Source organism: Eleginops maclovinus, chromosome 16 (assembly GCF_036324505.1).
Source record: "Eleginops maclovinus isolate JMC-PN-2008 ecotype Puerto Natales chromosome 16, JC_Emac_rtc_rv5, whole genome shotgun sequence".
NCBI lineage: Eukaryota > Metazoa > Chordata > Actinopteri > Perciformes > Eleginopidae > Eleginops > Eleginops maclovinus.
Window position 1 is genome coordinate 13,757,362 of NC_086364.1, and position 27,471 is coordinate 13,784,832.

The 27,471-nt window shown below is 44.1% G+C and overlaps 1 protein-coding gene across 5 annotated transcripts in view; it reads left to right on the top strand.

Annotated features, from left to right (window-relative positions):
* Positions 1–230: 230 nt before the first annotated feature.
* Positions 231–27,471, top strand: part of LOC134878516 (BAH and coiled-coil domain-containing protein 1) — a 59,491-nt gene continuing 32,250 nt past the window's right edge. For 4 of the 5 annotated variants that reach the window (XM_063904586.1, XM_063904589.1, XM_063904587.1 and 1 more), the window contains exons 1-2: positions 231–450; positions 3,414–3,737. In XM_063904586.1, coding sequence (XP_063760656.1) covers positions 3,566–3,737 — 172 coding nt within the window. In that variant the 5' untranslated portion in view covers positions 231–450; positions 3,414–3,565. Of the gene's footprint in view, positions 451–3,381; positions 3,738–27,471 lie in introns of those variants that run through there. The other variant, XM_063904590.1, reaches the window with a different exon arrangement.

The following is a 27,471-nucleotide window of genomic DNA, read 5'->3' on the forward strand; positions in this document are numbered from 1 at the left end:
TCAATCCATCCCGTGCTTTAAATCTGGCGCTTTTCTCTCTGTTTAGGATTGCCAGTCACCACACTATTGGCCTGTGCTGCTGGCCAATCAGAACCTTCTTTGTCTCAGGGCGGGCGGCACGAGCTAATTAACATGCAGGTATCCGACCAATGGGAGGGCGTGTTTACCCTGCCCCGAGAGGCGAGGTACGCAGTTGCACCGGGAGAGAAACCGCTGCTCGGAGATCCGAGCCGAGATCCAGCCAGGCCGGAAGCCCTAGTTCCACAGCTTCCATAGACTGAACCAGCAGGCTACAGCACAGCCTCAGATGGAAATATTGTAGGATTTCACTCTAGCCACATGGTTTATTCAGATTTTTATTTTAAATGGGCGTCGCACTTGGCCTTACTCCTTTCCACCCTGTGTTTTGTGATTTTATAATTTATTGTTATGCAAGGATTTAACATACCAGTAAGTAGTCATTTTTATATATTCAATTTTTTTTTTCATTGAATACAATTTATTAAGGCCTGTTTCCTCGTTTAAAGGTGAAAAAGGTTGTAATTGAGTCCAAAATGCTATATATGACGTGCAATTTATTTTACCAAGTACAGTGCTATAATTGACAAAATAACACAACAGGATGTTTGAGGTATATCCTATGAGAAATAAATTGATCATTTAATGTATTGAACTGACAAAAAATACATCCCCCCCGAATAGTTTATAATAATTATCTTGTTTTATTAATATTAGGTCCATATATAATATTAGCATTTATAACAATTTAAATGGTTTCACTGTCCCAATCCCAACACTATGTTGGCATTGGGAGCATGTTCGTAATTATTTAAAGAATCGAACTATGGATAGGATTTATTTCCTTTTTTTATTTTGAATTATCCTATCGCAATCGTGCCAAGGCTATGTTTTTTTCTTTTTCTTTGATCAGATGGCGAATACGAGCATTTAAAAATTGTAGACATTTTTGTGAAACGGTCTGTGGGATTCCGACTTTTGTTTTATTCATATTGCAATAAACTTTTAGCGTGTAACTTGCATTTGGAGAACGGAAGACGTGTTTCTACCCGACCGAGTAGAGGTGCACTCTCTGCCGGCCAGCTCAGTCACCGAAGGCCGCCTGCCTCTCAGCGCGAATACGACCTATACAGCGTAATTTGATTTATTATCAGCGTTTCTGCTTTCGATTGGGTTCTGTAAATGCAATTGACAGCTGCTTAATGAATTACATTAGGGGCGTCGATCATTTGAACGGTTAAAAAAATTAAAGCATATATTTTGTGAGGGTATTTGCACATTGGAGGCTGGAGAAAACCTCCGTTTGTTTTTACGGTACCGATGTTTAATACGTATGATTGTAGGCTACTCTTAGAACATTTACAAAACAGCCATCTCTTAACAGCCTGGTCAATGTTAAATATTTTCTTCGTGAGGATGTTAGTGGACGTACAGAGTGGGCTGAATTCAACAGCATGGCGAGGGGGAAGGTAATGGCTGACTGCAAAGCACTGTCTCAGTGTGGAAACAAAGACAGTCCTGCTGACGGGCGGCCATTCACCTTGGATCTCTACACAGTCCTGAAAGTGAAGACTCAGCCATCATGCAGGCAACAGCAAGGCTTCTTAAAAGTGTACACGTTAAAGGACCTACATGCATGCACCACATTAGCTCAGGAAGCCTCAGTGGATGAGATTTGGTCTCGGGCAGCGCCGTATTGAAGGATTTTTATTGTTGTTGATGTGGCACTGAATTGGAGGCTCGGCTGTAACTGACTGTGTGGAGATCATAGTGCTTAAAATGAAGTAGCATATGTTTTTTAAAATGAGCCATTCTTACACATGTTATATATATTTGTTATAATTAATTATAGCCTATTTATGGTAAAACCACAATTTTATTTTTATTTTTTAACACCCCCTACAACCCATTGAAACGCTGTAAGGACCCCACATTGAGATTTAAAAACATTTAAAACCAAACACAATAGTAGCTTTTGTTTTGGTCTACTGTATTGAGAACAACTGCGTTTTTCTTTTAAACTTATACTCATTTGGACCAATACAATTGCCTTCTGTTGGCCTGCTTTGTTTGTAATTACTCACAGTCATCACAGGCAAAAACGATGATTTCTGTTAGGACAAACTTATATTTGAACAATTAAATTACATTTTATTTAGCCAATGAGGGTTTTTTCTCGACTTACCAATATAATGTATTTACTACTCCATTTGATTACCTGACCTGAAATAGGTCAACGCAGATGAATACAGTGAGAGTGCAGTTATTCACACACACACACACACACACACACACACACACACACACACACACACACACACACACACACACACACACACACACACACACACACACACAGAGAGAGTCCATGTCGTTCAGGAGTTGATGCATCTCTGTTATGGAGAGGTATATTAATTATAGTCTTATATGAATATCATGACTTCCTTGCTTTATGGAAGGTTTATAAACTATTCAACCGAAAAGAACAGGTTCATTGTGCAAATGATTCGATGCATTATGCATTTTTTCAGTTGCATGTTTTATTATAAATGTGTAATTTTGTAATTTGCAGATAGTGAAAATATTGTATATTTGGGTGACTTTTGTGAGCTTATATGTACGATCCCTGTAGGGCAAAATGTGAAAATAGTGTGATGTGTAATGAGAGCTGGATGGAAGTTATGGAAGCAGAAAAACGCCCGTATCAATCCGAGACAATAGGACGAGCAGGAGAAGGCAGGCAACGTTGTTCACCTTGAGATGTAGGCTGAGAAAGCTTCAATCATTTTAACCAGGCCAGGCCGGACAACACTCTTCTTCATTTTACAACACGAGTCGTTTTCATATTGTTGCAGCATACATGATTTTATTTAAAAACAAAATGCACGTTTGTTTTTCATGTTTTTGGAGAGAGTGACAGCTGGCAGCTGCTGACGTGGTAGTTGGATCAATTGTTATGATACAATAAATTATTAACCTTACTGAATACAGTGGGTTATATGGAAACCTTAAATGCGATAATCTGTTCGTTGTGCCTCGGTCTGTGGAACATCAAGTGCTCTTCTCATATGATGCATATTAGGCCTGCATCCCAGGCTGATCAATAGAGCTGAATGAGAGCCCGGCTCAGTGAGGACGCCTCGCCTGCCGTCTCTATTTGCGGTGACTTATTTTGCACTATCGGTTTTGGGTCGAATGGGTTGATTTCAGCTATACGCATAATGCAGGAGACGCCATGTGACATTTTGTATACTGGGATGCAATGAATTTAATGTAGCGTTACTAATAATGTGTTGTCTCTTACAATTTCACTGCATTGTCAGTATGTTTGCATATTGCAATTCCTAACAGGGCTTAACATTTTTCTTGATAATGAAACTGGATTTCTTTGACAGAAAAGATGATCGGGGGCTACGTTTTTGGCTGGGGAAGCCTGCGATCGACTGAATGCAACACATAGATCTGAGGGAAAGGATTATTATATGGGTTGCATTTGATTTTCCTGACCTGCCCTATCCGGATTTCGGATTACTCAACATTCTTCGGAATGGAAGGACGAGATTTTGCTGCTCCGGCTCACCTCCTATCAGAGCGGGGCGCCCTGGTGCACCGAGCCGCCTCTCGGATCGCTCCCTCGGGCCACGGCTCTGTACAGCACGGCGGTCACTTCACGCCGGGGAAATATTACCCCTCGCACATACCAATGGCTCCCCACTCAGGTTAGTAAGATTTTGTCATACAAGAATGCAACCGAAATATCTGCTTCTATCAACCTGATTCTATCTTAAAGCTGGCTCTTGTTTCAAATGCTCTTATCATAATGTTGCACTATAAACCGTGTACATATTTATCAGCGTTGAGTGAAAGGCTATGCCTGCATGTGTGGTGAAGTAGCCTACAATGCAGAGGATTTTTGCCCAAAAGACAATCATTTTCCATTTTATATAAATGATTGCTCAGGTGTGGCTGTTTCCCTCAGAGTTTCCCTATTCAAATATCAGCTAATAAATCAGGCGAAATTTGATTTACACAAGGCCTACGATCAGGAATTTTGATTAAGCTGAATCAACATTTACAGCTCAAATACCTCAAAGGTAATAAAGACATCTTAGTTGAACAAATAGCCATTTAATAATTTATGTAAATGCCATTGTATTTAAAAGTTGCATTTGACATCCGTTTTAGTTTGCAGGAAGTTAGACAGAGTACACTGGCACTGGTTTCCCACTGGTTTTGGGGCTGAATCTGAAATGAGATTGTGTCACTTCACGTTAAATTGACAAGTATCAGACCATTACTCATAAATAAATAAATAAATAAGCCCTGGGCCATACTGAGAGCCATAGAGCTGGGTCAGGTCTGCATAGGTTAGAGTATGATGGTTGGAGGAAGAAGAGCAGTACTGAAATCCTCCTTCCATATTGGGCTTCAAAGTGTGAGGGTGCAAATGTGTTCACAATGCATGCATCAGGTTTAACAAGTAACTTCGGTATCTTATGTACCCAAATGTGCACTTTAACAAACATGAGGACACATTTTGTCGCCAGATAGAACAGTCTGAATATCAGCCTTAAGACTGATAAGCAGATTAACAGCTGATATATTTTAAAATATGGTTGTGGACATAAACACATACAATAAATATCCAAAATCAAAACAAGTTAATGGTTATAATGAGGATTATATGTGCTGAGTTATTTGGTATTAGATTTAATAAAATAAAACATGATTCCCTATTTCGCGAGAAAAACAAACAAAAAAGAGTTTAAATGAAGAACATGTATGTCTGCATCAGAATAAACTGTTTTGCTTTTATTTTTCTCCACTCATGTAAAACAAAACATATTTGAATAAGTAACAACAGTGGCATCAAACAGTTATGCTCCTGAAACGATTTGCTTTGAAAATATGTTGACGTTTCTTCTAAAAGCCGCTGAGAAATCCAGGGTCACAAGGAAGGGAGAAATTCTAGCATTTTAAAGTTATTTTATATAACATATCAGCCAAAATGATAAGTGGGCTCAGTGTAGGTTGTTGTAGGCGGTTAGATACAACATGAAGGCAACATTTACCAATGTTTTTGTATTCCATTCCATTTCATTTATTTATATAGCCTATATTTTTACATATCTTTTCAAATGTTCTTCTTCAGTATTATGGAGGGCTAATTTAAGATATATTTGAATTTCATTTGATTGTGAAAGATTCATTTGCAAAATTATGCTAAAATTGAGGTATATTTTGTCATTCAGCAGAATCCATGGGCAATGTTCACCATTCATCACGCACCATTCGTGTTTACTTTGGCAGTACACACACACACACACACACACACACACACACACACACACACACACACACACACACACACACACACACACACACACACACACACACAGATTGCCTGCGTCTGTTTTTTTTCTTCTTATGAATGTTTTGTTGAGAGCATGAAGGGTAATGCTGGCTACAGGGTACAGGTGCTTCCCAACCAAATTTGCAGTTTCTTTTGTATTATTGTGCCTCACCAACACGAAGGCCTACCCTCCAAATGTCATCACTGTTCAATGAGCAGCACAGGTGGTTTATTGTTCTCCCCAGCCTCGTCAGTAACACATGGGCGTGACCGTAGAGAAGTCTGTCTAATATCCTCAAGATCTTAAAATGACTTAATTTTCTACATTTAAGGATTGTTTTATTGAATTAACATGGAGAACATTTGAGTTCCCAGAATATCTAAATCCCCTTCACGCGCCGTTAGAATTATTTTGATATTTGTTCATGCTGATGCACAATATCTGATTTATTGTCTTAATATTATTTGAAAATGTCAAGCATGTCATAATGCAAATAGGTGAATGAGACATGAAGCGTTATTCACAATATTCATTGCATATTTTTAAAGATGGTAATTCATCAAAACGGCAAGAAAAATAAATCACAAACGACAAAAACATTGTATTTTTCATGTCCAGAAACTTTAGTACACAATTTGTTATCTTTTTCTAACAGTTATAACTAAATAAATAGTCTTATTTCAGTAAGCTTACCCAAATTAAGACAGTCCAGTTACAACCTGTAAGACCAGTCAAATGCTCGTAGGTTGTCTGACCAAACTTCTCCCAGATTGCTGTTCATATTGACAGGGCAGGTCATTAGAGTTCCTTCAAGTGTCCCGTATGCTAGCAACATTAGCACAACTGAGCATGTTGTTTGCTGAGTATGTTGGATCTCTTCAGTTTTCTCTGCACTTTCCCCCTCGGGACTAACTTGCACACTGGTTCACATGAATACTTTACAAAGAGCATGAATATTTCAGGGTTGATGTAAAAATGCATTCAGAGGCAGGTTTCTGATGTGGTTCCTTGAAAGGGCTCCTCTGACTTTGCAAAGGTATTTATTGTGAGCGCTCTCTTCACCCTCACTGCTAAAAAAAACCCAAGGATGGTGGTTGCAAAACCCTCCCTCAACATTGTTCCTTGCCATGTTACAGAATCTTCAACATATTTTGGGAGGAAATCTCCTTTCTTTTTGTTGTGCACACTTGTGAGCTTGTTTGCAATCAGGCAACAACAGACACATGCTCCTGCCCTGTTGCTCACTGGAGCATGTTAGCTTAGACCTGGTAGAGATTCTGTCAGTGTGCATTTGCCTGTGTCCATCTTCACCTACTACAAACCAGTCATTTGTAATGCATGTCAGGTGGTCGATTTATGTTTGCACTAGGTTCTGGGAATGTAACATTGAAGCAACTTCTCTTGTGTGCTTGTTGATAAAGTGAGACAGAGACATGTAAACTCATCTAATGCGGATTAATTCAGCCAGGCCATTTACAAGGACTTTGAAATAGTAACTTTATCTCTTGCTGGCTCTGGTGCAGATTTGGAGACAGTCTTTACTTGGCTGTGAGGCCTGGATTCAGATGTTCGATAGTGTCAAAGCAGGAGACACAGTGAAGCTGTCTTTACCTCTGGCATTTATGGCTGGGAGCTCATCTTTCAGCCATATTGTTCTGATCAGTGTGCTCTGGCTGAGGTGTGGCTGTGTGAAAGCAGCAGGGGTTCAGAGGCGGTCCATGGCTGAGCTCTGCTCTAAACACCCCATGTAATGAAAGGTCATATTTGTGTCATCTAGCTCACTCTACCTCCCCTTCCTTTACTTGTCCCCTGTCTCCCTTTCCGTAAGCTGTCTCTCTCCTCCCCTCCATTTTTCAGTCTCCTTTCTTTCCAGCAGGAAGACCCTTGTGTCTGGGAAGCGGTGGTCTTCCTGCCACCTCTGTTTTAGCCACCCTCCCCTGCCCCGGGCCATTGTTGCAGACCCCAGCTTTGTGTGCGTTTTACGGCTGCTGTTAAAGATAAAAAACAATCCCTTCCACCTCCTTTATTGTTTTCTGGTAGGATGTCCCTGTCATTCCCTTGGTTTTTATGTCCTAGCTGGATATCCGAGAAGCTTCCCCCTTCAAAGGTTAGCTATGCTGTCTGCCTTCTCCTTTTTTTCTTTCCAAAGGGGAATAAATAACTTTACTGAGACTTTTATTGAACGTCTCATTGCTGGAGTATCCCATGGCTCTGTGGTTGTTGAGAAGACGCTTCAAAGGCAAACACAGGTGTGGAGTTAGCAAAGAGATGGTTACAACCCGGGTCTTTAAAAGAATAAACCTCAGTAGTGAGTGGGTTGTTTGTGAGAAGGGAGGCTTCTTCTTTTTGGCCTTGAAGCTCTTGTGTTTTGAGTACTCACAGCTTGTACCCTGCTTCCCCTGGCTTTACTTACCCCACCATCCTCGCTGACCCCAGACAAGAGTGTTGGATGGAGTGTGTTGTGTGCGCAAGGTAATTATTGTCTCACTGAAAGTCAATACTTTTTCCTTTCTCTATATATTTAACAACTAGGAATGGAACATAAAGAATTTAGATAGATATGGAATACACCAGTTAAGCCAACAACACATAGACAATTTGCACACAAAAAAGATAAAATACAACAATGGAAAATCGTCCAAATAATATCACTATTTCACTGTGCATGTGTGCGTTGGAAATTTAAGGGGTTTAATGGATGTAATTCAAGTGAGCCTTACCAGATTGCAAAGAAAACTGATATGCTGAATATCCCATGTTAAATATTACATTTGTATCAGAGAACCACTGTGGTGGCAGTACAGTGACAGAATGTGGGTCTCAGGCCAATTCCATTTGACTCTGGCCTTGTGCACTCCCTCTCTCTTTCTCTCCAGCTCTGCAAAACATAGTGAGAACCTTGGCCTGTTGTCAGGCTCGTTTGTGGATTGTTGTGAGATGACACGGTTTAGCCACAATGTCACAGGAGTCCTCCTGAATAGTGAAGGTGTTGCTTGGCATCCTACACCTGGCTGAAATAGCGACTTGCCCAGTGCCGGCGCCATCTGTCACCTTCCCCTGACACTTCCACTGAAAGCCCAAATGACTTGCAAGGCAGTCAATTGCTTTGAAAGGGTAAGTCCCTTGCATATATTTTGAATACCGTTGATAAAATGCGGTCACCAATATTTCCCGGGCATCAGTTACAAACTCTGCAATATTTTGTCACTAAATTAGATTATTTTTAACAGGTGCCACATAAGTAGTCAAATATCAAGTAACATCTGTACTTCATTAAACTCAGGTAACTTAAGGGACAGATTTGACGTCAGGACTGTTCCCCTAAAAATGAAGGCCTATGTTGAGAGGAGATGGTCTCAATTTGTAAGAGGAATTTGGCTAGTAAGTAGCCATGCCGCCTCATATACAGGCTCTTCAAACAGACCGCCACCCATACTACACCGTGTGGCATGGTGCCACAGAGCCCTCGCCTCGAGCATGGGGCGTGTACACAGGACAAATACAAAGGAGACCCACCGGTGAGAGTGACGAGCAGAGTAATACCTTCCTGTATCAGATTTCAGAGCATTAGATTTCAAAACCTTCCCATCTATTTTTACACTCGACACAAGGGAAGTGAGAAGTTGCACATTTTTGGTTTGCTTCCCATGACTAACACATATACACATGTATTGTAAATGTATTGTTGCAAGATTAAATAGACTGATACAGTTGCCCAAAGTCAACCATTTCTGTTTTGTTTGTGATTTGGATCTCTCTCTTTCTCTCTCTGTTTTATCTTTCTGTCTTTATTTCTCCTTCATTCTCCCTCCTTCCCCCAGTATCAGGCTGCCCCTCATCAGACAGCCCCAGGCCCACCTCAGTGCATGGCCGTATTGCATGTGACAGCTGTTCGACATTATTAACGGCTCAAGCAGAAAATCCAGATTACTTGTTTTTTAATTTAAAATTTATTATTGTAATCGCTCAGTGAAAAGAACAAAAAAGGGCCGTTGCCCTATTGTCATGAGCAGATTTGTGGTCAGTGACAATACTTTGAGAGCGTGTGTCTGTGGTAATGTTTGGGTGGGTGGGTGTTTTTTGTCCTGCGTGTGCGTGTGTGCTAGTCTGTGTTCTCCAGACACCCCCACTAGATCCGAGGCACCCCTGTGGTTGGCTGTGAGGCCCAGACAGGTGCATTGTTAACCCTCTAACGCCTGAGTCTATCCCTGAATGTGCTGCTTGGTGTTCATGGCAGGATTTTATGTATGTGATGCAGCTTTTGGACATTTTCATTTTGCACTAATTCTGTAGATATTAGAGGAGTTGTCAAAATCACAACTCTTCATCAGTCAGACGAGAAGTTTGCATTCAGCCTGAAATTGTTCAGAAGAATAGACTGAAATTTCTGGGGTATCAATAACATGTTGTTAATGTATGTATGGAATTTTTTTTTTAAAGGGAAACTATTATACAATTCACCAGTTGTTCCTCTACTGAGCTTCCTTTTTGTCTGTACACTAGGCTTCCCCCCTCCTTTCAAATAGCAGACTATGATCCATAGATGCCGATGGGGTATGATGGAGGGGAAGGATGAACTCAAATAATGGGCCAAGATTTTGGCGACTGTCAGTGTGAACAGTGGGGCGCTAGTGACACACGGTACTAAACAATGAGGTGTGCTGCTAAATGTATGCAGAGATTTGACATTAAATATACATGCAATATGCCTCTCAAGGATGTGTCAGCCCTTTTGCAAGAAAACAAAGATTAGCATCAGGAATTCCATTTTAATAAGTCTCGCGGGACAATTGAACCAGCTGCCTGGCCCGCAATCCAAAGGGAACTTGTTGCTCTCTCTCCTTCTCCTTTTTCAAGCTTCCTCCCTCTCATGAATGGATTTCTGGTGCTACTTCTGACATTGATCAGAATACAAATCCTTCCCCTTCCCATTCTGTTTTATTTGTCACACCACAAATTATTTCATATATTCATGTTCTATCATGGATGATCCTATGTCTATACCCCCTGCACCTCCACTCTCTTGTATATTCATGTTTTTTTAGACTTGGTCCGTCTCTGTCCACCTCATTTCCATGTTTTTTCTTGACCCCTCTGCCTGGTATGACCACTAGGCTACACTGCCTCCTCTTTCTCATACAGTAAGTGTCCTGAAGATCTGGGGCAAATGACTGGCTCCTCAGCAACAGATGTGTGTTTGTCTGCCGGTGCTGCATGCATTAGCTTCTTCTGCTTGAAATGCATGGCCACTGACCTACCCTCTGGTGAATGTGGGGGAGGGGACTGAGAGAGTTTGTGTGTGTGCATGACAAAGAGACAGACAGGCCGAGAGAAATAGGAGGAGAGCGACAGGAAGACTAGATGCATGCTGTCACATGCTGTCATACACTTGCTGGTGCATTGCAAGTAGATGCACACACACACACACACACACACACACACACACACACACACACACACACACACACACACACACACACACACACACACACACACACGCACACAGACTGGCACTCACACATCTTGCTTCCCAGGAGGCTGTGGGGCCAGTGGGACAGAGCAAGCTTGAGAGTCTGGTTTGTCTGTTTACATCTAATTATAGAAACAGGACTATTTCTGCAACCACTGCTCCAGCTTTTTATATTCTTACAAGAGAGGCAGGGAGGGAGGGAGAGAAAAGTGAGAGCAAGGGGGAAAAAAACAAAGCTTTGACAGCCTTTTCTCACAATAGTGAACGGTTATCTCATCCCTTCAGAGCTGCTACAGTCTGCAGGCTCTCAGTACAGTACGACAGGAGGGGGAGGGGGAGAGCTTTTTGTATCGTATTCTCTCATCCTCATGTAACATGAATGTGCAAATTTACAAGAAGCAAGCGACAGAAAACAAGGCAATGTATTTTCCCCATTAGTCTGGCTGATACATTCAGTTCACAGTAACGAAAGAAAAAGGAGAAAAATGTCTTCACCCCTGCCCTGAGGGCTCTTGCTTTGACCCAATGGAAAGTGCTGTCCATCACAAGAGTCAAAACAAAAGGAAGAAAGAGTTGATGTTAAGGATTAGCGTTGTATAAAATGTATCTAGTATTAAAGAGACAGGGCCAGTGCGGTAGTTAATCCTCAAGCTTGGTGGCTGATATCCAGCTGAGTGGCTGTTGTTCTCAAGGGGGGCCTGGAGCTGGGGGGTGCTGTCAGCCCTGTCGGCCTCCTGGGGTTGCCAGGTGAGAGTCAGATCAGGGCAGGGTTGTGGGTTTGGGCCAGACAGGTTACAGCCTCTTGCAGGTGCTCTCATATAGAGCCCCCAAGGCCAAATCCCAGCCTGCTGGATGCAACATGAGCCAGGTGCTCTCCATCCCCCACCCAAAAACATAAACCACTACATAATGGAAAAATGTGCTTGCATACACCCAACTAGCACCACCCACTCCCACCCCTTTTATTCGGAGACATGGCAGGTAAATTAATTGGCCGTGAGTATGTAACGTATATGCCAAGATAAAGGTGCGCTGTCTGGCCGAGGCGTAGCGTAACGGCCGTAATGATGGCTCCATTGTGTTGATGTTGAGGGGGGTAGTTAGCGGCACTGCCAGTGGGGCCTTTGCTGTAGGGCTGGATAGTCTCTGATTAATAGTGGGGAATGCTTTGAAGTGACACCCAAGTGCACCGACTCACAGTCTAATAGCAATACCATCAGTATGGGGAGTGCTCCCTCTTCCTCAGTCTTCATTATCTAACGTTTCCCTAGCGCTATCTGGCCACCCTCCCCTCACACGCCCGCCTCATCTACAGAGAGCCTTTAGCAGCTTTCAGGTTTTTATTTTTGTAATTGTTTTGTGATTTTCCTGTCATTTCTCTCTGTCATGTTTGGTAAAGTAGGAGATAATTTTTCCTCAAAGGCGGAGAGGGGGCTTTTACTGAAAGAGCTCCACCGCAAAGGTGAACTATGGCAGAGCCTCAAGAATTCTGGGATTGATGTGGCACAAGTGGGACATGGCTGGGGACTATTCCCAGGATCCATTTTGATCTCCCATACTGACAGACAAGCTACAGCTGTGTGTGTGTGTGTGTGTGTGTGTGTGTGTGTGTGTGTGTGTGTGTGTGTGTGTGTGTGTGTGTGTGTGTGTGGGTTTATGTACGTGTATGTGTGTTTAGGAAGCCGAGGCGAGGAGGCAGGGTTGGGTCTGTCAGCTGTTGGAGTAAAGTAAACTATTAGCGGTGGGAGAAGCTAGTGTTTCCAGCGAAGAATTAGAACCACTTCTAATTGCAGTGAGGTTGGGCTATGATTACATGCTGGCTAATGCACTGACAGACCTCTCACTTGGCTGGCGCTCAGAACGCTGCTGAAATGGCTGAATGCCTTTTGGTTATACAGCATAATGGGAGGGTGTGCGGACGCACGTGTATGTTTGTGTGTGTGTTTGCAATGTGTGGGTGGCTGCCTGTGTGAATCTGTGATTAAACTTGCATTTAAAAGTGATTTCCTGTGCTTTTTGCATGTTTTTGTGCATTATGCATTTTGCTTGCATGCGTGTGTGTGGGTTTGTGTGTTTGTTTGCTGTGTGATAACTGCTCTGCTTGTTTTTTGAGTGCCTGTCGTTATTTGTAGCGGAGGCAACTTTTCTCTCCAAATCAAAACTCAGCTGGCGCAACTGTCTCCGTACAGTACAGAAGAAGTGTGCTTTTGTGCGCTTCAGCTTTTGTGTTTGCATTCGTTGTATTTGTGTGTTAGCGTATGCCGACGGGAAAGAGCAATCAAAGGAGCTGTGTGGTGTAGAGATTGTATGAAAGGATCCAGAGAGGAAACAGAGAGGCAGGCAGCTGAGAGGGCAGCATGTGGGGGTGGACGGGGGGCTGATGCAGGTGCCTAATTCTACCTCAGCTCTAGGCGTTTTATATTCCATCCGTCTCTCTCTTCTCCACTTCTGCACAGGGCTGTTGGGAGATGTTGTAAATCCACCTGCTTTAATTACAAAGTTGATTAGCCGATATATCTGTGACAGTAATCGGAATAATAACACACACAGATGGATTTATACAACATTATATTCAAAATCTGTTGCATAAGTAATCAGGTAAGAATTTAAAAGGAGCTGTGTTCAGTTTTCTATGCATCATTTTAATTACTCATTTTTGTGCGTGGAACAGCTTGTTCTCAGGTGTGCGGATGCCCCCGTTTGTGAGAAGCTTCGGTTTACTTTTTTTTAAAGAAGAGTGCTGTAAATCACATCACATTCCCAGCTTATGGAATGACAGTTATGGGAGTGCATCTGCTGTTTCTTCATCACGCCCTAAGGGCCGTGTTATCTCTCTTTTAACCAGGAATACAGACATCATTGTGGATTCAGGGCGGGGTCAGGAGGTTATAGAGAATACTTTCAGCACAGTAACAAACATTTTCTTGTCTGCATTTCTGCCTATTTCCTGGGTTATTTATGGGTCAAAGATAGGTGAAAAGACTGATCAAGTCACAGGAGACCTACATGAAGCATTATGAAGGGTTTTGGAGGTCAGCATAGACCATGGCGGCTAAGGGATCAGCATATGTAGGGATTGGTTGTGCACATGGATTTCTGTGCCGTTGTTAGGCAACACAACAGGACATGTGCTCAGTTTATTTTGGTGATGTGGAAGGTCTGTACCTTTTCAGAGAGACAGACTCATGGAGTATGAGGAGAGAAGTGGTCATCCTGGGTTACAGGGCATTACCAGACTAGAGTCGTCTGTACTCATGGAAACTGGATGGGTCAATACCACAGGCATGCTGGATGTGGAGTAAACTATGCATCTGTGTGGGAGAGAGCATGGTCAGACATACTGAAACTTTGATGGTGCTGCAGATGTCTGTTATTTAAAAAAAAAGTACAGAATGCAAGTCCCGCAGTGTAATAATGTATTTCTTTGAGCGGTAAAGGGGGGAAGTGTGTTCTTAAATGTGTGTATCCCCATTTGACAGATCTGCTTTCAGAAAGTGGAGCTGCTTTGAGGATCAATACTGACACACTGTCTGCACACACACACACACACACACACACACACACACACACACACACACACACACACACACACACACACACACACACACACACACACACACACACACACACACACACTTTTACGCCTACTGTCTCATCTGTCAGTTGACAGAGTTTTCTCCCGCTCCGTGGCTTCTCTTTCCAGCCAGGCAGATGGTGTACATTCAGACTGAAAGCAGATCCTAAGTCCTTTTGGATCGCCATCAGTTTGGTAGTGTCTGTCTGTCCTGCATGGGGCTCAAGTTTCTTAGCACTGACTGAGCCCAACCAGGGCGTAGTCGCTTCCTTCCCTCCCTCCAAAGTGCACATATGTCCAGTCTTAAAGGCAGTGCTTTTTAAACCCAAGCAGTGGTCCAAGTTATCTTGCACTTCACTGGATATGAACAAGAGCTTCTGATGTGCTTTCATGCTCCCTACCAACTACAAGATACCTCTAAACCCGATGGGGTGCCGTCATGCTCTCTCTTCCACATTGTCGCACAGTTTTCTTGGAACCCTACTATGTGCAAACTCTCTGAGGAACCCATTTCCCCATGAACACCCTCAGCCCTCCACCCTCTTTGTTTTTATGTGACAGAATGAGCTGGATTTATTTCAGCACGCATGCTCGGAACCCTTTAACAGGGCTGGTCTGAAGGCACGCCACTTTGAACATCACACTTCTCCTAACTGTAAGTGATTTTATGAGACGTGCCAGTCAGCAACGACCCTGTGCCACAATCGGATTGGTGGATAGCAGTGGGGATGCCATTCCAGCACATGCCATCTGGGAGATAGTGTACGTTCCTGAGTAGGTGATTATCCACATATGTTTGTGTAGATGTGTGTCTGCGTGCATGTAAAGGAAAAGGAGTGGTTAGCTCTGGCTGTGAAAGGAAAAAAAGTTAAGCATTTTTAGGGAGGCATCATACTGCCCCTGCCAGCGTCTACTGATTTATGAGCTTGTGTAGGAAATCTCCCATTTGTCACTTTTCATCTCTTTTCTCCACGTCATCCTTTTTTTCTCTCTTTCACTCGCTCTTAATGGAATTCAGCTTTCCCCAAACCTTCCACTGCCTCTGAAGAACAGAAAAGAAGAGAGGAAGGAGAATGGAAAAATGAAAGCAGCGAGGACGGATCTGTTTTCCCCCCTAACTGGTTAAGAACCACGTAAAACAAAAGGCCTGCCTTTTTGGATATGTTTTAGTAAATATTCATAGGTGTTGACATGACAGCATAATGTATTTTGTTTGTGGTAAGGAGGCATGTCATTAGGCAGTGTATACTTTCTGTGTGTAAATAATTCAAAGCACTTGTTATGATGCTGTTCCCTCTGCACTGTGGTTTAAGCATTATTGAACAAAGTAAAAAAATAAACATTGTGCCTGAGTCTTGCATGCAAAGCTCTTTGTGTGTGTGGAGAACAACATTTCTAGCCGGAGGGACACACAGGTTTGCTGCTCATACCTGCTAGTCAGTACAATACTGCACTGAGGTCACATCCAGGTCAACTGTAGTCTGGAGCCTTAGAGTGTGTGTGTGTGTGTGTGTGTGTGTGTGTGTGTGTGTGTGTGTGTGTGTGTGTGTGTGTGTGTGTGTGTGTGTGTGTGTGTGTGTGTGTGTGTGTGTGTGTGTGTGTGTGTGTGTGTGTGTGTGTGTGTGTGTGTGTGTGTGTGTGTGTGTGTGTGTGTGTGTGTGTGAGAGTGTGTGAGAGAGTGTGAGTGAGAGAATGTGCGTGCACACATCATGTTTTTATGTGCAGTGTGCACCTTACTCACTCAGGCTTTAGCTATAAATCTTCCTCACCCTTTCCTGGCCTGCTGAGGACACAGTAGGAGCGGTTTGGGGTTTCACTCTTCTTTTAAAGCGGAGGAGAGTTGGAGAGGGAGGGAGAGGGTAAAGGGTTAGAGGGGAAGAGAGATAAATGAGGGAGGGGGCTTAATGAGAGCCCTGACTCACATGATTATGGTACTGGCTGATACAAATCAGGATCTTTCTCAAAGAAGTCAATTAACCCCCTCCCCCCTTCCATAATTATGCATGGATTGCTCCACTGGCGCTTTACTGATAGGGCTGCTCAGCTCAGCTCAATATGCAGACTCATGCTGCCAGCATCTACAAGGGCGTGTGTGTATTTTGAGATCTATTTGTCAACTTTTTTTTGTCTGAATCTCCTGGGTGTCTGCTTTAAACTGCAGGGTTTTTCAAAGCCATTAGTTATCCCCAACCCACTCATCTTTCTTCTTACCTGACAAAGCTGAAAGAGCCAGTACCGATCCGAGCCAGGAGGGGGCTCCACCCCATGAGGCCTCTAGTCATTAGTGCATTAGGGGCTAGACGAGGGCTGAACTCTGTAGTCAGAGTAAATAAGCCGTGCTGTAGAATGTCAACACGACCAGGCGGCTCCTTCACAGCACCCAGTGTTGACATAACTGCTCTCTTATCTGAGGAGCGCAAAGCCAAGCCCCGCAATAGAACCCTGTGCCAGAACAAATACAGTAAGGAGATAGAAAACACACACACACACACACACACACACACACACACACACACACACACACACACACACACACACACACACACACACACACACACACACACACACACACACACACACACACTGGCCATGAGGGAACACACACACACTCTGGCCATGAGGGAATGTGTCGCATGGCACTAAAAGTCTAAACTGCTGCTGATGCCGGCATCCATATGGCACAAAACAATGCATTGCTAAAGCAGGGCTTTACAGCGGTAGTGAAATGAAATTCATGCCACCAGACTGTCTGGTGTTCATGTGAGCTCATGAAAATAATGGGGTGTTTAGGATCGGGGTAAAGGACCTGGACTCGGCTTGCGCTGCTTAACCTGGCAAAGAATGAAGGGCAGTCTGACAGTCATGAGCCGAACTCTGGCGCCTGGCTCCAGTGAACGAGCAGTTTGTGGACGTTGCGGCCGCAGCTATCACTGTGTGTGTGTGTGTGTGTGTGTGTGTGTGTGTGTGTGTGTGTGTGTGTGTGTGTGTGTGTGTGTGTGTGTGTGTGTGTGTGTGTGTGTGTGTGTGTGTGTGTGTGTGTGTGTGTGTGTGTGTGTGTGTGTGTGTGTGTGTGTGTGTGTGTGTGTGTGTGTGTGTGTGTGTGTGTGTGTGTGTGTGTGTGTGTGTGTAAGCTGAGCAGAGAGGAAGAAAGGGAAAAGAGTTAACAGAGAGAAAGATGACAGCGGTTTGCTTTTCAAACCCTTGTTTAAGTACCTGTGTCACATTTGCTATTTTTCTGTGTCAAAACATTTCAAAAGGCCCTCTTCCCCTCATTGCCTCACATCAACCTAATAACTCTTCTTTATCCTCCTTCCCTGTCTTTCCCCGTCCCCGTCCCCCTCCACCCCACCCCCCTTCCTCTCCATTATGGCCCGTGCCAGTTCTAGACTGAGCTTGGCTCACACTGGCATTGTGATAACCTGATGAAAGCTGTTGCTCTCTCATGGATATATGCGGACACCCACATGTGCTCCCTCTCTGCGTACCTCTCACTTGTGCTTACTCCCTTTAACTCGGCGACCATGACTCTCTTGTCTTCCTTCCATAGATTCCCCAAAATCATTCACTGGTCAGGTTTGCCACATAGCTTGAGGCTTTCTGGTCCAACACATAGGTGCTGACATGTTTTATGGCCAGCAGAGCTAAGCGTATATTAAAGAAAAATAAGAAAAGCCAACATGTGCACTCATAGGCACACTGTTCAAAGTCAGTTTAATGGTTACTCTGGGATGTAGGGTTTTTATTTGAGACCCCAGAACACTACCTGAAGTGCTATTGAGCAGCTGGAAAATATATGATTTTAATTTCCATCCTGCTAACATGTGTATAGAGTATATATGGTGGCATTTTGTGTGTGCGCTTTTCAGTGAGGATGTGCTATGGCAAACAAAACGAGCAGCTGCAGCACATCTGTTAACTTCGATCAGATGCTGCAAGCCTCCCGTAACCCCACAAGGCCCCCCTTCTCCTCTGTGCTGTTCCTGAACACGACCTGCAGTAAAAATATACAGGGAGGGGGGATGACATGTGACTGTTCGGCTCGTCTACCTGTCCAGTGGGCTAGATGTGATCACCGCAAAGGAGATAGACGACTGCAATGGTATATGTGCAGCCAACCAACCAAACAGACAAGCCATGAGCAGTTGATCAACATGATATCCCTCCCCTCCGTCTCCCTGGTTTGACCTTGGATTGTGCCTTTCCTACTCCTAGCAGTTAAAGACTACATCAAGCTAACCAGCTGGCAAGAGGAGAGGAGAGCCTTTTTATGGCCTGCTCTATGTTACACTTCATATGCTCATGTACGGGTGAAGATGACCTTCTCTCCGCTGTACAGATTGCAGGAAATGCTCCTTATTCTACTCATCTCTGTTTGAGTGTGTTGCTGCAGATGTTGAGCAGTCTTTGGCCTCAGCATTCCACAGATGACCAGTGTCAGCAGTTGGGAGACACAACTCCCAGCCCAGTTTGTCAAATGCATTTCGTAAAATAATTTACTGTTTGATTTGGCTGACCTTGTTTGCACTTTAAGGTGTAGGCTGTTGGTTACAGCGGGTTTGAAGATGGTTATCTGTATGGGCCAACTGGAATAACGTCCTTCAAGCTAAGAAGCTTTGCAACAACACAAGTCAAGGATATGCAAGCTTATTACAAAGTGCGTTCTTTACAATTATTTATATGTTTTGGCCTTGACTCTCGAGGTGCATTTCCTCCCCTGGTTTGGAGGCTATCAGAACAAAACTGTTGCATTTGTCTTGGCCAACGCTACAAGAATTAAACCGTTCTCCTTTGTTCGCCTTTGTTCCCCTTGTGAACCAGCAGTAAATTATATTCAGGGCTGCAGAAAGACCTTGGGCTGACTGGCTAGTGTGGTGGCTCTGGGTTCTGTTATCTGCACTGTTCTGTCTCCGCGCCCCTGACAGGCTACATCAGACGGAGAGAAGCCAGAGCAGGGAGCTGCCTTCTGTTTCTCTCACACACATCACTCCAGGACTTTATCATATTACTGGCCAATCCAAGAGAACTCAGAGGACAGCAGCAAAGCAGCCTCTTCAACCAGGCCCCTCATGTCCACCACTGCTCTCCATGACCTAAAGGAGGCGCCGGGCCACAGATTAAATAGGGAGGAGATAGGATGGGAATACTAAACAGAACAGGACATACCGACAAACCCCAGTTGCCAGTTCAATGCTGGGACTCTGATTTATGGGTGGTTCTGATGGAGGGAAGGCTGGTCCTGTGACTCCCCATAAAACAAGACGTTCATTACCCTCCCAGGCTTCAGGAAAACTGATGGACAAACAAGAGCAGAGAAACAGAAAGCAAGTGGGACCAGGGAGTGGGAGGGAAAGTGTTTTTTAAAAAACCCAAAAAATGAAGAGAAAGTGTTTCCATTTTTGTAAGAGAGTGGATGACGGCAACTGAGGGAAGAGAGCAAGGTGATGAGGGAGGACAGAAATATGGAACTTAGCAGCAGGGGGAAGGAGTAAGAGTGATGGAGGGATGATGGAGAGGGTGTGAGGACGGAAAGGGAAAACCGAGAAGGGGAATGAGTGATGGGGCTCAAAGGAGCAAAGGGAGAAGAGGGATGAAAGTAAAAAAGGAGAGACAGCAGGCAAAATCTGCCCCTATGAGTGGAGCTGCTTGCAGATTTATGTGGAGTTGTAGGTATCATTATACATCAGCCAGAGGAGATGGCGAGACTCGAGCAATGTGATGCCTATGGGGTTGTGTGTGTTTATCTGTACCTACTGCACGCACTTTTATTCTCCATCCTCACGCTGTTCATGTCTCTTCCAAAGTAAACTGACTTCTGAGGTCCACAGAACACACTCGCTTGTGGTGAGGTAACATCCACCCACAGCCACACTTCACTTTTCCGAAGCCTATCTTTCTAGCACTGCTGGTTGAGAGAAGAAAGGTGTAGACCACCCAGGACCGAGTAGTCAAAGAGCTGCTTTGATGTGGCACAAGCATATGTGCAGTGCATGGGTACAATCTCTGGTAAAACACACTTGCAAAACACAGTTTTACTGCCTCCTGTGCGGCATCATTACTCCTCGTCACAGGAGCGATGGGATGCTAGAAAAGAAAAGAGTGTGAGAAGAGGCAGCCACCTCCTGTGCCAGGCAGTGCCGGGCTGAAAACTGGAGCCGTATGGTCACCCTGAGGGAGGGGAAACCTGCCCAGTCTAACCACATCTCAATTAACCAATTACATTCAAAGTTAACAGGGGACTAATTAGAGGGAATAGTGCTGAGCACTTGTTTTAATTTGCTTTTTTCCCAGTACCAGACACGTTTGGGTCCGTGACCTCGCTGGCTGAGCTTTGATTGCGTTGGCTGAAACATGGCACGCAAACCGACGTTAGTCACTCATCCCTCCCCTTTGCCAGAACATAAAACCAATGGATTTAGACAGATCAGTCATCAGCTGTAAAACAAACCAGATCCAGAGCATTCCATGTGATGTTTCCAGTGGAACAGCAGAACCATGAAAATCCCATTTTTGGATCTGAAGATTAAAAGACCTGTGAGAGAATGTACAAAAGTGGAGTCGTATCTAACTTAGCCGTTTCCTGTTTGCCCCGCTCGTATTTGGTCCTACAGATGGTTTTTAATGGATGCCAAATGGGAGGTTTAGTGCTTAGCTATTGGCCTGTTGGAGTATCTTTTTAACACCATCATAATCAATGGCTTGTGTTTAGGACTGGAGGCTACTGCGTGCTCCTCTCGTTGACAATATGCCTCAGGCAGAGAGTGTTTGTAACTTACCACTAAAAGTACAAATTTGATCCCTGTGTTCAAGAGGAGGAGGGGGTGTTGCTATATTGGCTGCTACCACCAATAAAAAATATGTAGGCTGTATGACACAATTGTAGTGGGGCTGCTTTAAGCCCCCGAGCCAAATGCAGTATGTTTGGAATAAGGCTGACAGCTAGAGAAAGAGGTGAGAAATCCCTCTATCTTCCTATCTTTGTGCTCTGATTTTTTGAGGCTTTAATAAAATTCAGTAACACTTTAAGTTACTGCATTCTTGATTCACTGTGTGTGTAAGTTTCTGCATCTGTGTGTTTGAGAAAAAGGCTGAGAGAAGTTTCGGATGTCAGGATGCAGTTTGAGGGGTGAAGGACTCCCCTGTTGTATGTGAGGCCCTGGAGGATTCCTCCCCCCTTCCTCTTTACCTCCTCCTTCCTTCTGCTTCAACCCCCTCCTTACACTCATGTCTTCCTCTGTGAAATCCACAATGCTGGGAAGAAATGTGTCATTAACAGGGGAGACCAAAATAATGTTTATGGGCTCAAGCAGCACTGAAATCATTTTCCATATCAGTGCAACTGCATGGGCCCTGTGGGGGAGTAAATCTGATTTTCTCCTCCCTGTGCCAATGGGAAACATCATGGGAAAGAAAACAGATTGGATTGTTAGAGAGATGGCCTGACGCAGCTGTGGGCGGCTCTTTTTGTGTTTGGGTGTGTTACTGTGTGTGTATGTGTATCACGAGAGGGAAAGACAGAGATAACTACAGAGGAAAGGGGAAGAAATCGAGAGAAAGCTAAGTACAAATGCGGATATTTAGCGTGCATGTGTGAATGAGAGAATGAGATGGATGAGCCCCACTATGGTAATCACAATTTCATGCCTCAGGAATAAAGAGCCGGAACGCAGCAAACGGTCCTGAAATGCCCTCATGTAACAATGGGTCAGTTAACAAGCACACTCACCAAAGTTTGGACAGATAACAAATTGTTCTCCTTGAGAAGTGTGTAGCTGGCCTGTATACAAAGCGCAAAATGCTTCTGGCCTTGAGATCGCCCAGAAAAATGTCAAGCCTTTATTGGCCATTCCATAAGAAACAATTGCATACCAGGACACAGAAATCACTTACATTGTTCTGTAGCATGAAGGAGGGATTTAATAAAGTGAAATGCCACTGGAAAATAACAAGGAGATGCTTGGAGACATAACACGTTTGAGGCAATATGGACATCCTGTTACATCATTAATATTTAGGTTCTCAGAAGGTGAATGATAGTGAAAGCAGAGTTTAAGTTGTGACATTGCGTTTCTTGTGTGTGCTATTAAATCTCTGTTGTGGGAGTAGGGAATGTGATTGTGCATGTGTGGGTGGATGTAAAAGGAAGGTAATGGGCCTTGAGCACATTTGTCCTGGCCTGGTCCTGCTGCTGTTTCGAATCTGTCCTCCCACCTCCCGTCCTAGCCTGGAATGTCAGCTTGTTGTGCATAGAGGCCAGTGACTCAGCACACCACTGCACTTTCACACGGATCACAGCCAGCTCACTAAAACACAAGTCCAAATGACAAATCCCAGACAGACAATACCTTTACCTTAGCCTTTTGTCTAAACACTCGTGTCCTAGATACTCTTTGTCGAGGTCTTTTTGTAGTTCATTTTCTTATCAGTAGCATCAACTCTTGGCCATGTGCCATGCACTTTACTTTAAACCTTTCATCTACAGTATATCCCTTCTTACTCTGAATCCTTCACCCTTTACCCAACCCTCCCTTTGACAATTAGGGCTCTTATTGTCTCTTTAACAACACACTAGCCGGTCTGCTCCTGCAAATAGCTTCACTGGTCTGTGTGTCCAGCCCTTTATTCATTGTGCCCATAAAAACCCTCTCCAGCAGGAACTCTTCCAGACATTACTATCTCTTCCTGTCTGTTCCCTCAACCTCCCCCACAACACTGTTGCCACACAAGTGACAGGTCGAGAGGTGGTGCCCATATTTGACAATGATTACCCTCTCTTAAATGGAGACTTCATGAATGATTAATTTCAGTAAGCTGAGGTGGAATACCCCTTGAGGAGGCTGGTTAGAAAGTGGCACACATGTAATACTAGCTGATGTTTGTGCATTCTCCTGTACAAATAGTGACGGAAAGGGACATAAATAATGGATAGAAACATATATATGTGGGATATGTTTATGATCTTTGACATAAGTCCAACCCTACTGGAAGAAAATACCCCTCAGAGACTTTTTCTCATAGTTTTTTCTCTGCTATCTGATCGGTGGTTTCTATCCACTGCCTGTGTGGATCTAATGTTGTTCTCAGGCTCCCTGCCAAGCCAGGACGGGCCAGTTGGACTAATTTGTTTAGGATTATAATCTCATATCCCTATCATGGCAACTTCTATGTTGTATAAACAGCTGGGTGAAGTGCGCATGGTGCCTTGACCTCCCTACGCCCATTTTATTTGCATAGTAGTAAAAGAAAAAATACCCAGAAATAATTTCAGCCCTCCGTCACTTCAATCTTGCGCAAGTGGCTGACCAAGAAGCCACTCTGCAAACACAGGCTGTCAACTTTCAGTGAGACGACCACCATACGCACACACAATCACACACTCAAAGCCTCACATATGCTCAGCAATACACACTCCCACACACTCGCTGCTGCTCCCTCACTCTCAAACTTTCTCACAGTTCCTCACACCCTTATCTACACTTCTAGTCTCAACTCTCGCCCCTTACCCCTCCTCTGGATGTTGCGCTTTCGTACATTCTCACTGTCTTCCTCCATCCATTCTTTCAAATGCTTCTCTCGCTCCCTTTCCACTTCTCCCACCCCCACACTGACCACATCCACTAAACTCACTCCACAGGCACGCAGTGTGGAGGGTGTCGGAGGCGTGCGCTGCTGGCACTTTCCCCCACCCCTGCACTGGGCCCGGCTCCAGGACTGGACCGCCTGCTCACTCTCTCTCTCTCACTTCAGTATGCTTCTGATCAGACCAGCCTCCTACTAGAGATGTAGAGGGAGGCCGCTCCCTTAGCCCTACCATTCAAACACCCACCAACCCAAAAAGTTAAAGTCAGGGAGGGGATTTGTAAAGCAGGGGGCAAGTAACTACGCACACAAAAAAAACACTTGTTTCTGAAGTGAAGAGGTATCTGGCCACAGTTGCACTAATGTTTTCAAGATGGCTTTGACTGTTTGAAGGAAATCCCCCCTCTTTAGTAGCCATTTGAAATTCCTTCTGTGTTTTATTGTGAGGAAGTAGGCGCTGGGTTAGTCAGCAGCCCTCCAGGGTAGCGTATGCAGTCTGTCTGGGGCTGCCGGTGTGTACAGTCTCCCAAACCAATCGGCATTCCCTGTGTTGCCAGAGAGGGTCAGAACATTTAGTTTGTGAATGAATATGTGTGGGGAAAGTCTGACTGATTTGTTCTTAATCGTCTGAATTCCTGGGCAGAACATGGAACTATATCGATAGGAAAGTCTGATGAAAGAGACATATCCTGCTCAATATGTTTTTACTTGGTAAGTTAACTTTGAGTTGTCTAATTCTTCATTTTGTCTCCATTCTGTGTTTTTATGTTCCTTCTTTTGATTTCTCAAGTGTTAAAGAGCCAAACCAGGCCAGAACAAACTTCAGAAATACTCTTCAAATATGTGATCAATACATGTTTTCGTGTCTTGTCTGAAGCAGGGGAAGCTTTGTTTTTTTAGATTTCTCCAGTGTTAAAGAGCCAAACCATCCCTAAACAAACTTGCCTGAATTAAGAAATCCTCTAACCCTAACCCTAATATGTAACCAATACATGTTATTGTGTCTTGTCCTGCTGTGTCAGAGTTAAAGCAGTGGAAGCAACAGCTATAATTCAACTAGACGCTGAAATAAGGCAGCTCTCGGAAAAGAAAATGATTACCTAACCTGATGATTTAATTTATTTAAGACAAGAAAGAAGGGGGTTTGTGCTTTGTCTTTGGATGTGGCTTTGGAAGAGTATATGAGCTGAGATCACTTAGGGTACATTATGAAGAGCTACAGGGCCTGGCTGCCACATGGCACTGACCGCTGACAGTGCAACCTCAACTTCTTGTGATCGGAGGTCTAATAAAGGGCGTGTGCATGTGTGTGTTTGTGTGTGTGTGTGTTGTTTCCAACTCCAAGCATTTCTTCATCTTTTAACCTTCCCTCTCTGGCGCTGGCTGATCACTGAGCTGTGGAGAACAGGTTGATGCCGTCACACCTGCAATTTTCTTTCTGTCCCTCTTCTTCTCTTGTCACCATCACTCTCAACTGGCGTTGTATGTCTGGTGTCCTTGTCTAGACGACACGTCCATCCGTCCCTTCAGGCTGCCGTCTGCAGATAAGATAGAGAGCTGTAGACTAACCTGGTTCATTTTTCAAGAGCAGACAGAGAAATATGATGCACGGCGAAATAATTGTTCTTTATCTTCTTTTAGACAATAGACATAGTTGTAGATCTCAGGTGTGTGTGTGTGTGTGTGTGTGTGTGTGTGTGTGTGTGTGTGTGTGTGTGTGTGTGTGTGTGTGTGTGTGTGTGTGTGTGTGTGTGTGTGTGTGTGTGTGTGTGTGTGTGTATATGTATCAAGTTTTGATCTGATTCCCAGGATATAAGAATGCGTAATGGGTGGGTGCTTGTTGTCATCTCACATTTTTTACCCATCAGTTTAGGGTGAGGGTTTACATCGTATTATTTTATAAATCCTTGTTAAGACGCCAAATGACCATTAACTCAGAAGCTATAAGTAGGGGCAAAGATTATGACAGCTCACATCCCACAAATGAACAAATGTAACCAGATTAAATTCCGGACAAAGGTTTGTTTGTGTATGTGCTGAGCAGGAACTTGGGTGGGGTTTAAGGTATGTTAGAAAGGCTGTTGCTGAGCAGCACACTGACCAACTGCATCTGCCCACTGCTGTTGTAATAGCTAGCATTCAGCCTCCTTGCCTCAAGCGCTGTTTCTATTTCGTTCCCATGACAACTGGGCCTTCATTCTCCGCCTCCCCGCCTGCTGCTCACTTTGGTGCCGCGCACGGGGGCTTGTGCCTCGGCCCACATTACCATTTGTGCATGCGTGTTTTGGTTGTTGTGCACAAACTGGACTCCTTCACCCTACACTTCCACACTGGAGCGTGGGTGGAGTAGCACTTAACACCTCCACCTCCAGAAGTTCTGGGATATTTGTTGGTTTGTTTGTTTTAGTGTTTGTACATTTGAACCAATTTGAACACAACTGTGCAGTGACAGTGTCAGGGTGAGGAAGGTGGGGTTACCACATCCCAAAGTTTCACTCCTTTCATTCTTTAATAGGATTAATCTTCATTGCTGTCAGGGATCGGCACCGATTAGGATGCACATGACCCGATTTCCTTAAGAGCCCATACGAGTGCACTGCTGGCACCACTTTAAAACCGGAGAAATAAATAAATAAAACAAACTTTTACAAGGAGCTGGTGTGGTAGTGGCATCAATGTCACCATTTAATAAGCTGCTAAACAAACAGTTATGGCGAGTCCAGCCCCGGTTCTGTCATGCCTCAGAGCTTTGCTTCACTTGTTCTGCACTGCTTTGGTTGGCACCTAAACTGAAAGTGCCCCTACACCAAGGTAGACCGGCCCAGTTTAATAACCTGTGTTTTTTCTCACCAACACCTCTGATCCATTAAGCTTTAAATGGGTTTAGGGAGGGCATCGTATTAAAACAGTGTGAGTGTTGCACATGTCCTTAGATTCCACAGTGGTATGAAAACGCTTAAGAAAATTGCAAGGGAAAAATTTTTGCGCATCACGCACAGTTTACTTCTCAGCAGGTGGCAAACAATAGACATAGCACAGAGGGGGGGGGTCATTTAATGAGTGACAGACTGTGGAGTCAGCAAGAGCCAATGTGACAGAGGTGAAGGTTACTGCATTATTATTTTATGCTACAGATGAGATGATTGCCCTTCTCCCAGTAGAGACGGTCAGCCGCTATGGCTAACCTGGATCACTGAGGGGTATGCTCTTGCTGTGTCTGAGTTGATCTGAGACACTTCTACGTTTTTTTCCCAATGCCTTTCCCCCCTAACATCAGCTTGAATTTCAAAGATCCCCTTGCCTTACATCATGACATTCCCCTTTTATGTATTGTAACTCTCCTCACCATGTCCTTCTGGCAGAGGATCTCTCTTCTCTTGGTGTGTAAAGAGGGGCTTCATGGCCTCTCTCATGTCACTCTCATTGTCTCTCTCACCCCTTCTCTCTCTCTGGGGCGAGGCTGTTAATAATGCAGGAGG